General features: G+C 42.3%; 1 protein-coding gene across 1 annotated transcript in view; it reads right to left on the reverse strand.

Annotated features, from left to right (window-relative positions):
• DYTN (dystrotelin) overlaps positions 1 to 12274 on the reverse strand; it is a 244913-nt gene that overhangs the window by 52717 nt on the left and 179922 nt on the right. The window contains exon 10 of the mRNA XM_069221575.1: positions 6200 to 6362. Coding sequence (XP_069077676.1) covers positions 6200 to 6362 — 163 coding nt within the window. The remainder of the gene's footprint in view (positions 1 to 6199; positions 6363 to 12274) is intronic.

Genomic DNA, 12274 nt, shown 5'->3' on the forward strand with positions numbered 1-12274 from the left:
CACTTCCATTACATGCTAGACTTACATCTTCATCACCACCAAATAAGGGGCATTGGAAACATTACAAAAAAACACAAATAATGCCATTATGATTACATAGAATAACACACTCGAATACTAAAAGAAAAGGTTTGTGAAAAAGTAGACTATGATTAAAGAAAATAAATACTGGCCAGACTGTAATTTGGGAGCGCAGACATTGAATTTTAGATCACATTTAAGCAGATCAAACAGACCGTGGGGTGGCATCATTTTACCAATTTGCCATGACCACAGAATATTCTGTAGACAGGAAGGTAAGTTGGTTAAGCATAAATGCCATCCCTAGGTATGAAGACCATTGAAATCTGTTAGGGGAACGGAACCAGCTACACTGCAACCGAAAATGCTGCATTATACACAAATGTGTGCTCACTCTTTGTGTTAATGAAATGTAGAACACCCACATTGAGGTCATGATAGCACACACACACCGCATTCTCTCTCTCTCGTGGTATATATATTCGTCTTTGACTTATTTTTTTGTGATCATGTTACTCTCTGTGCAGTTGGGTTCAGTTTATACACTTCTAGTCTACTATGCCCATATGTTTACATCTCCCGAAGCCAGCTAATGTGCATCTTTTCAAGGTAACAACTTCCCACCATATATGCAGGAATTCTTGAGTACGACGCATGTGTCCACACCCTGCATCTAAATCGATCTAAGGGGATAACGTATGGAATAATTTATTTTATGTAACTATTAAATTCTGTAGTAGTTTGTTTGTTTGTTTATGTTTTACTTAGGAGTTTTGTAGAGCTCTGGCTGTCATATTAGGGTAATTAAGAATGGTGAGAAATACAGAAATGGATATTCAACTACAGTGAAGAAAATAAGTTATAAGATGTTAGAGTTAATTTTGGAAAAGGTGATCTTATATCCTACGTAGCCATGGAGAGACTTCAGACTAATGAATTTTGAAGAGTTGAAGATAGTTTGGCTTTAGCTCTGATTAAGGGATCCAGGATCTAGAGTTCAGCACGTCAATATAATGGTTGCCATGCTTATGCTAATGGAAGAGGCATTTAAAGATCAGTTGCAGGGATGTTAACAAAAGGTTCCTCCTTGGGATGTAGTGATAGAAGCCTGGTACCTGTGACAGTTTCTTGACACTTTACCACTGCTGACCAGTGCTAAAGTGCAGGTGCTCTCTACTCTAAACCATGCCAAAATTGGCTTATCCATAATTGGCATATGTGGTTTACTTATAGACCCTAGTAATTTGCACTATATGTGACCAGGGCCTGTAAATTAAAACTACTAGTGGGCCTGCAGCGCTGATTGTGCCACCCACTACGAAGCCCTGCAAACATGCCTCAGGGCTGCCACTACAGAGCCTGTGTGTGCAGATTTATACTGCCATTTAGACCTGGAAAGTGCACCCACTTGCCAGGCCCAAACCTTTTTTTAATTTCATATGTCACCCCTAAGGTAGACCATAGTCAGCCCCAAGGGCAGGGTCCAGTGTATTTAAAGGTTGGACATGTACTTTTACTTTTATCATGTCCATGTAGTGAAAAACTGTTAAATTCGTTTTTCACTACTGCAAGACTTGTCTCTCCCATAGGTTAACATTTGGAGTCACCTTGAAGCATCCTTTAAGCATGACTTTTAATTAGGAGAAGATAGAAATATGGAGTTTGGTGTCTCTAGGCTCACTTATGGTGAAGTCTGATTTTAAATTGTAAATCTGAAAATGCCAATTTTAGAGAGTTGGCATTTTCTTACTTTAACCATTTTGTGCCTCTGCCTGTCTCTGAGTACACATCTGGGGTAGATAACAGCTGGGCTTTGTGCATTCCTTCTAGACAGTCACATAAATGGGAGCTTGGTGTGACATTTGCATCCTGATGGCCCATACCCAGGCTGATGGGTCATCCTGGACTAGATGGGAAGGAGGAGCTGACACCTACACATGAATAGGGCCGTGCCTCTCCTCACATAAAGGGCTGCATGCCCCCATGTAGAGTGTCCGGAGCCAGGAAAGGAAGGGCAGGGACCTTCTGATCTTCAAAGACTTCTTTTGAAGTCTCCCCCACTTCAAAGACACATTTTGGTTTAAGTACTGGACACCAAACCCCACCAAATCAGTTCACTTTTGGATCCTGAGGAGACTCTGCCAAGGCGAGGAGCAGTGCTGCCAGGAGAGACTTCCACTTTGCTACTAGCTTTGCTGTGTTGGCCTGCTGATTGTTGTGCTGCGAGAAGGGACTGCCACTCTGCTACTTGCTTTAGTGTGTTGGCCTTCTGACTCCTACCTCTGGCACTGAGGGGGGACTGAAATTGCCCTCTACAACCTTTTACTAACCAAGGACTCCAAGGGCTTGTTGGTTTGCCCCCTGTTGTCGAAGTCTTTGTTGGGGACCCCTTCCCTTTTACAAAGGATTTACCACCCACTTCAAGTGGGTGGTAACTGCGAGTTGGTTTGCGACTGCATTCGCGGTCACAAAGCAACTCAGCATGGCGATGCGGTCGCAAATAGGAAGGTAACACCCCTTCCTATTTGCTAGTCGCAGCCTCAAATTGCGAGTCGGTACCGACTCGCAATTTGAGGTTGTGCATCGCAAACGGCCTTTTGCATGTCGCAAACTGAGTTTTTCGCAGTCTGCGACGTGCAAAAGGCTTCCTACGTCTGGCCCTAAGTGTTGCACAAATACTTGATACATCTTAAGCTCGGCCTGAGTGCTCTGTGCCAAGCTATCAGAAAGATAGTACAGGTTAATTTAGAATGTGTATCTGACTTACCTTGACTAGAATTGTACTCCCTACTTGGACAGAATTTCTACCAATTTATATCATGCAAAAATATAATGTAAAAATATGACGCAATCTCTTCAAACCGAAACATATGTATTTCTTTAACAGGTGGAAGTGTTTCACTTTAGTGCATCAGATTATATCACGGCACAGACAGACACTTATTAAAAGTGGTAATTTTTAGAATCATTCATGTTTCCGCCCCCAAAGGCAATGCCATTAGGGATCGAAGAGGCAAGTCAGTAGTCATGTAACCCTAAAGGTGGCTTAGATTCTTAGGGGGTCATTCTAACCCTGGCGGTCCAAGACCGCCAGGGCTAAAATGACGGGGGCACCGCCAACAGGCTGGCGGTGCCCCGCTGGGCATTCTGACCGCGGCGGTTTGACCGCGGTCAGAAGTGGAAAACCGGCAGTCTCCCGCCGGTTTTCCGCTGCCCATTTGAATCCTCCATGGGGATTCTGACAGCCCATACCGCCATCCTGTTCCTGGCGGTTCGCCCGCCAGGAACAGGATGGCGCTATGGGTTGTCGTGGGGCCCCTGGGGGCCCCTGCAGTGCCCATGCCAATGGCATGGGCACTGCAGGGCCCCCCGTAAGAGGGCCCCACAAAGAATTTCACTGTCTGCATTGCAGACAGTGAAATTCGCGACGGGTGCCACTGCACCCGTCGCACCTTCCCACTCCGCCGGCTCCATTCGGAGCCGGCGTCCTCGCGGGAAGGTAGTTTTGCACTGGGCTGGCGGGCGGCCTTTTGGCGGTCGCCCGCCAGCCCAGTGCAAAACCCAGAATACCCTCAGCGGTCTTCCGACCGCGGAGCGGTATTTTGGAGGGGGAAGTCTGGCGGGCGGCCTCCGCCGCCTGCCAGACTTAGAATCACCCCCTTAATCTAGATAGAGCAACATTACAGTGTACTACATCAAATATAAGAGGATCTTGCACTGACCACATCCTGAACTCAGGCATTTAAAAGTGCAATCATACGCAATGCTAAAGAAAAAGGAAATTAAATAAAATATTTGCCTAGGATCACACAGCTTGCACAATCAGTGACCCTGGTATTGATTCCAGGTAATCTGGTTACACATTTTGAAATTCTGCCAGATGGGTATCTCTGCCTCTCTCTCTATTGTTTACATCAAAGGTCACTGCTTTATCTTTCATTTTTTGCTCACAACAGAGACTAACCGACACAGAGATAGCAGACTCGATTCAGGGACCTCAGCCCCAACTAACAAGCCAAGAATGTGGTATTTTGGGGGTGTCAATCCCCAAACACAACCCTAAAGCTATGCCCCTGGAGATTAGAGGGTGATATGTATTGCAATATAGATCGTTTTTTAAGCCAAGGAAAGCCCCTGGTGTTTGCCAGACTAAGATTTTGTTTTCTTGCATCAAGATTTGAGCAGTATATAGGCATTGGAACGGAGATTTGAAATTTCAGTTTGAGTCTGTCTATTTGTAATGCTATGGTTTATCTGTATAGACTTGACACACAACCAAAAACTCCAAGGAAAGATCATAAGGTGAAGCTGAATAGACACTGAAAAATACAGGTGAAGATAGGGATATTTGGGGCACAGATACTATAAGTGATGAATGTGCTAAGTTTTATTCATAAGGCCCATCCCTCCGAAAAAGAAAATAACCATTTAAAGCCCGAGAGGCCTCATTCACCAGTGTGGACAACCCATTCATTTAGATCTAGTGATCCTAAAGTCAAACACATCTGAGAGATCAAACCTAACAAACAACACTACATGCCTCTCATCTTCATACTTCAAGCATTGCCCAATGTAGGTGCCATTCCCAGGTCTAAAGCCAGAATGAACCATAGAGAGAGATAAAAAGCAGTCCTATGATTCAGCAAGTATTTACGAAAAATCCAGCTTCTTTAAGAGCAGTATAATTAAACAGTCTTTTCAAAATGAAAGAACTATGCCTTCAACAAGTGAACAATTGATGAGATAAGCAATAGGTATAAGAGTCCACCACATGGCGGTGATGCCTTTCTATTTTTTAACAGAGCAGAGCATTAAACTGTCCCACTTACTGTAAGCAGTGTTAATAAAAACAGCAAGTTAAATGCATCATTGAACCAAAAGATGGGATCTAAAATTCCAAAATGGCCCACTTATATGAGAGGGATAGTTTTTGGTAACACTGACACAAACATCAGTCAGCTCTGGTTTGGACAGTGGGAGGTGCCAATCAGGGTGGCATTCCGAAAATGGCCTTTGGCCCTGGCACTTATTATTTTTTTAAATAAAGCAATGATGGCAGTTCATACGGGAACACAGTGGCATCATTGAAAAGGAAATAGTACTGACCAGAGCACAGAGAATTCTAGAAATCCATGGCCTAAATCTCATTTCAGTATCCCTGCATGTTGCTAAAAACATCTTTAGAATGCCCTTTCCAACATCTAAACACCCTTCCCTCAATCCTTAAAACAGTTCACCACCCTAAATTCCACCCATTCGTGAGCCCTAAAAATCTTTCTGCCCATAAACTCCACCCATCCCTGAGCCCTTCAACCCCTCACCACCACTTAACTCTACCCATCCCTGAACTTAGCTTAGGCAGATAAAATTTTACCTTCTCCACTTGGTAGCTCAGGTAGGTAACACGGCTCTCTTAAACTGCACTCACTGGCAGTGATAGTCTTGGGAGCCCTCAGGAACACTTATATTTTACCAAATGGGCAATTCTGCAATTTACCCATCTATGGAAGCCAGAATTAATCTCTGCCAGCTGGTGCTTGAATCACCAAATTTTGGAAAGGGGTCAGAGGGTGATGGGACATCTTTTCACCTGAAGGTATAATGTAAACTAATACTGTCCTTTGGGTGGAGGATATTGAATATTTCATTGGCTCCATCAGCCAGGGTAGTCTGCTAGTACCCAAAGGCTAAGGCACAGCATGTTGGAATAGGGAAGGCTCTAACATATGCCTTAACCTGCTCTGGCAATATAGTGTACCTGGATCTTTATTTCCCTTATAATAAACATACAAAATATCAGCTCAGAGCTGCCATCTCTTTTGGACAAGCATCACTTTTCTGCTTCAGGGTCAAAGAAAGAGATATTCATAATAGTGCTTCCAAGGATGAATTCACTATGAAAAATAGTTTTCTTTGTCCACCGTTGACTACAAAGTTTGTGTCGAGGCTTGAGCAGCCTAGAATCAAACAAACCTATGAGAAAGTTGAATGAACATGTTAAGATCTGCATGGAAGCACAGAGATTAAGAAAATGTCTCTGATCTGACATACCTGTTCACTGCACAAACCTCATTATGATCCAATGGATGTATAGAACCAATACCCATATGATTAAAAAAGGTTCAAGGCCTCTCCTTCCTTTATTGAGCATGCATATAAAATAAGACATGATGCTTACCTGATTTTGGACAGTTAGCTGAACTGGTGTATTTTTCACATTAGACACAGTTTGCTGGGCTTTAGATTTCTTGGTGTATACTGGGGTATTCGGGGCTAAATTAACCATTCGGGAGGGTAAAGTTGGGCCATGATGGGCGAGTAGTGGAGAGCTGCTGTACTGTCTGAAAAAGTGAGTTAAAGAAAATATTAAAAGAGAAAAATGCAATGCTTATATATATTCAATGGTGATAACTGCTCTTTAGTATTCCACTTTCAGCAGAGACTTGGTAAAGAAGGCATGATGGTAAAGTATAGGGAAGTGTAAAAAAGTTTATTTAACTAATAAAAGTGAATAAACATATGTTTCCTGCTGCGATCGGCCCCGAAGGAAACCACACTCACATATAAAAGTGATCTCTTCACGTCTTTACATATACCTATAGGTTATATATATATATATATATATATATATATATATATATATATTCGCCACCAGTTGTCTCACAGCTCGCGTCTTCACAGCAATGCACATACTCCAACTGAGGCGTTTGAACCATAGCTTTTAGGCAGCAATAAAAAAGTCAAGCTAACTCTTGTGATTATGCTTCTGCTAGAAAAGGATCTGACTTTTGTCTAGTGGCAGCTTTGATACCATAAAGTAGCGTAGAAGGTTTATATGCCTACTGCAAAGATCAAATCAGTTTTTTATGTGAATAGCTGAGTGGATTAGTAAAGCCAGCCATTTCCTGCGCTATAATACAAATAAAATGTACGTGCGAGGGGGCTATGGAGAGATGAAGGGCACTTTTGCTGGGTGGTAATGAGGGAATCCGAGGAGGAGGGCATGGGAGTGGGAGCACCAATAATGATTGTTGGACTGGGCCCCAGAGGTGCTAAAGACTGTGATGATTGGTATGTGACAAGGTGAAGTAATAGTGTGTCTTTTTTGTTTTTTTGAGTGTCTTGAGAGAACGTGCTGATTGAGGGAAGAAGCAAAGGCAAGGTAACCTTTACTGTTGCACACATCATACACACACCCACCAGAAATATTGTGACTGTCTATGCTGGCTAGTGTTTTAGAGGGACACTTTAGCCAGTAGCAGAGATGGCGCCTCGTTGGTTGACTGCTACTCAAGCGCTAACTCGGGTTATAGAGGACAGCTCTGACGTAGGTTCAGAGACTAGAGACAGCAGATATTGAGACAGCATTTGAGGGATAGGACAATGGCGCAGACTCTCTGAGTGATTTTTCAATCGGAGGAGTCCCAACCGACAACTCCTCTTCCAGTGATTCTGAGGGAGTTGATGAGGACAGTCCTCCTGTGCCTTCGCAAGCACAGTCTGTGCAGCCGGACAATAACGGGTTAGCCCAAACCAGACAACAGGTGCATGCGGCTGCAAGCACAGAGAGAGTGCTCTCATGGGAGCTCCCCAGTTTAGTCCAGCCTCAAATTCCACCGCCCAAATCGTATTGTGGAGACATCAAAATTATGTATCACAAAACAACCTGGTTTGGTAAGGCAGGCACCTGTGTTCTTGGTCCTGGGCTCAGCGGCCATATAGGGAAACCTACCAAACCCAGACATTTCTGGAAACTACCTACCTGGGGGAGTCCACAGAGGTGTCACTTGTGTGCATTCTCAAGAGCTTGTATACCAGAATACCCTGCAAAGGTGAAATGTTGAATAAAAAGTCTATTTTTTCTTGCATTTCTGTCACACAAACTACAGGAATATGCTGGGATCCACAAAATTCCTACCACCCAATGTTTCCCCACCCGTCCTGATAAAAACGCTACCCCACTTGAGGGCCTGCACCTAGTGCACCATTTTTATCGGGAGACTTGGAGCAATGCTGGGTGGAAAAAAGTTTGTAGCTCCCCTCAGATTCCAGAACTTTCTCTCGCCAAAATATGCAGCAAACGTGTTTCTTTAGCCAAATTTTGAGGTTTGCAAAGGATTCTGAGTGACAGAACATGGTGAGAGCTCCACAAGTCACCCGATTCTGGATTCCCCTATGTGTCTACTTTTCATAAATGTATGGCTTTGGTAGAATGTCCTAGGTGCGGGCTGAGCTAGAGGCCAATATTCACAGATAGGCTCTTTGCAAAAAACAGGTCAGTTTTCTTTGGGAAAATGTGATGTGTCCACGTTGTGTTTTGGGGCATTTCCTGCCGCGGGCACTAGGCCTACTCATACAAGTAAGGTACCATTTTTATGGGGAGACTTAAGGGAATGCTGTATGGAAGGAAGTTTGTGACTCCCCTCAGATTCCAGAACGTTGCAGCTCTGAAATATGAGGAAAATGTGTTTTTATAGCCCAATTTGAGGTTTGGAAAGGATTCTGGGTGACAGAACCCAGTGAGAGTCCCACAAGTCACCCCATTATGGATTCCCCTAGATGTCTACTTTCCATAAATGTATAGGTTTGGTAGGTTTCCCTAGGTGTCCTCTGAGCTACAGCCCAAAATCCACAGCTAGGCACTTTGCAAAAAACACATCATTTTTCAATGGAAAAATGAAATGTGTCCATGTTGCGTTTTGGGACGTTCCCTGTCACAGGCACTAGGCCTAGCCACACAAGTGAGGTACCATTTTTATCTGGAGACTTGGGGAACACAGATTTGAAGAACAAGTGTTATTGCCAATTGTTTTTCTCTACATTTTTGCCTTCCAAATTGAAGACAGTGTGTAAGAAAGAAGTAATTTTGAGAAATGCCTGGTAATTTACATGTTAGAATGAGGACCCCCAAATTTAGAGCTGTGCAAATGACCACTGTTTCTAAACTCATTCTCTTGTGCCAATTTAGGAAATACAAAGGTTTCTTTGATAACTATTTTTCATTATTTATATTTTACCAAATGAATGCTATATGCCCGGTATAGAAAGAAAACCCATTGCAAGGTGCATCTCATTTATTGGCTCTGGGTACCTAGGATGAACCTACAAGCCCTATATATCCCTGCAACCAGAAGAGTCCGGCAGATGTAACGTATATTTCTTTAAAAAATCTGCCATAGCTGGAAAAAGTTACACAAGAAAACGTGGACAGAAATTGCTGCTTTTTTCAACTCAATTTCTTAATTTTTTTATTTCAGCTGTTATTTTCTGTAAGAAAACATTGAAGGATCTACACAAATGACATCTTGTTGAATTCAAACTTTTGTCTACTTTTCAGAAAATTTTACCTGTTTAGGATCCAACATTGGTCTCACACCCATTTCTGTCACTAACTGGATGAGGCTGAAAACATAAAAAATAGTAAAAATGGGGTATGTTCCAGTAAAATGCCAAAAGTGGGTTGAAAAGTTTGGTTTTCTGATTCAAGTCTGCCTGTTGCTGAAAGCTGGGAAGATGGTGATTTTAGCACAGCAAATCCTTTGTTGATGCCATTTGCAGGGAAAAAAACAGATCCTTTCTTCTGAAGCACTTTTTTCCCCTTTTTAAAAAAAACACACACATTTTAGCTGTATTTTGGTTAATTTCTTGGTCTCCTCCAGTGGAATCCACAAACTATGGGTATCTTTACAATCCTGAAAATGTTGGAAAAAAAGGACACACATGTGGCATGGATTGCTTATGTGCATTAAACGAATTACAAATATTTGTTTAAGAGTTTGAATTTAAAAATAAAATCCCACATAAAATAAAAAGTATTTTCTTATTATGTTTTAATAATGAATAACAGTGATTACAGAAATAATTGAAATTGATGTAATTATATTTAATAAAAGTTAATAGCATATTCATTTATAAATTCAAACATGATGTTTTAAAATATTTTACAATGAAATATTAAATATGTTTTATTTTTAGATATTTTAACATTAAATATATTTATTTATATATATAACTTTTTAAAATAATTTAATTTGTCTGCATCTGAGTGGAAGCAGCCCTGGAAAAGGTAGTCGGCCTCCAGAGACATATTTCTGTTTTGTAGCCAATCTTGACATTAATGCATAATAATTATAAAGTGTGTAGGTATTGGACCAGGCTGTCTCTGCAGGGTCAACTCAGATTATTACCTTCCCTTGCTGAACTCTTTTTTGTTGGCTTTTAGGACTCTGCGCTTTACCCCAAGCAGCGCTGCCCTGGGGATTACAACCTCGTTCTCCGCCAGCGGTTTCATGGTGGTAGCACCGCCATGAAACGGCTGGCGAAGAACAGGTGCAGGGCCCCCCCTGGCCAGCACCCTCTCAATGTTCACTGTCTGCTTTGCACATTGCGAGAGTGCTGGTGCACCTTGCAGGTGACAGCATTGCCGCCGGCTCGATTACGAGCCAGAAACAATGCTGTGGCCTGTTTCCTGCTAGGCCAGCAGGCAGAAACTTAGGTTTCCGCCTACCAACCTAGCAGGAAAACCATAATAGCTCCGGTGGAGAGTACGCTGCATAGGCGGCGGCCACCCTGTTGGGAGCTTGATGGATGGAGTTTTCCGTCCGCCAAACTCATAACAGGGCCCTTTGTGTTTTTTTGGCACTATTTTCTCTTGGAACTTTAAAAAAAAACATTACTCCGGTTCTACTTACTGGACTGTTGAAGTTTTGATGTCATTTTGTTTACTAAAATATAGTCTATTTTTCTAATTGGGATTTTTCTTGTGTTGTGTTTCCACTTAATTTGTGTTTGAGTGCTGCATAAAAAATAAATAAGTAAGTCTGACTGCTTTTGTGTCAAGCTACCAGAGGGTTAAGCACAGGTTTAATTAGCAACCTTTTTTAATTTACCATGACAAGAATTGTCTTTATTATTTGAGTGGGGACCCTCTAAGCTAACAATAAATGTTTTACACAGGCTACCTCTCAAGCATATACAAACATAAAATACACTGACTGTCAAAAATTCACACTTGCGAAAGTCCATATAGGTGAAAATGCACATAATCAGAATGTCCATGAAGAATCATGGGAACCCAGACAAGACACATGCAGGCCCCAATGCACACACTGCCTATGCATATACAGATGCCTCAGAGAGGTGGAAAATGAGGCCTATCAAGAGGGAGGTATCACACTCATTATGAGGGTAGCCCTGATTGTTGTGATTCTCAAAGCATGCAAGGAACCACAGGAAACTGTCTCCTATTGATCGTTATTTATGATAAAAACAGATGTGAACATTTTTAGTATACTCTTAGCCCCTAGGTTGAATGGAGTCATGTCATTGCTTATAAATGACAATCAGATTGGCTTTATTACTCGCAGGAGTGTGATATTTAACTGATGTAGACTGGCACGTGCTGAACATTATTTAAGGTCAAGCGAGGGTCACTTTGCAGTGGCCTTGCTTGATACTGAAAAAGCCTTTGACACTGTTGGATGGAAATATATGTTTAAGGTTCTGCGGCAGATGAATTTTGGCCATGGCATACTTCATTGGATAAAAGTGCTGTACACCTGCCCGGAGGCCAGGGTCTGAATAGGTAGATCGGTGTCGTCCAAGTCGGGGTTAGAGAGGGGCACATGTCAGGGGTGCACCTGTTGTTTGCTCTAGCTATATGGACAATGGGCAAAAAAAGTGTGAAACAAGATGTTAAATAGGGGTATTCGGATTGGTTGAACAGCTCATGTGAACTAAATGTATGCTGCTGATACCATGGTTTATATGACAGACCCAGTGGACTTGGTTCCCTGTTACGCCTCATGGATGTCTTTAGACAGGGGCAGGCTGCTGAACTGGAAACATCACCCCCTGGCAAAACGTGCTAAATGGGAGCGCAACATCCAAGACTTTATCACAGATTGGAACTGTGATAGAATACTAGGATAACACAGGGTAGCTTCAAGTATTCCACCTCTTGCAATATAAACTCTTGCACCTTACATATTTCATCCCATATACTCTTGGAAAGATTTAACCTACACAAACAAGACTGCCCACGATGTGCAGACGTAGTGGCATACCTTACACATGATGTGGTTGTGTCTGGTGATCAAAGAATATTGGGGTCTGGTGATGGAGGAATTGACTAAAATGTATTCATTGAAATCACTGAGAGACGTTATATTGGGCCCACATCCCATACCACGTAAATACAGCAGTGAATTGGCAATCATGTACACATTTGCGTGCATAATATCACAGGTGCCCA

Source organism: Pleurodeles waltl, chromosome 3_1, assembly GCF_031143425.1.
Source record: "Pleurodeles waltl isolate 20211129_DDA chromosome 3_1, aPleWal1.hap1.20221129, whole genome shotgun sequence".
In the NCBI taxonomy this organism is placed as follows: domain Eukaryota; kingdom Metazoa; phylum Chordata; class Amphibia; order Caudata; family Salamandridae; genus Pleurodeles; species Pleurodeles waltl.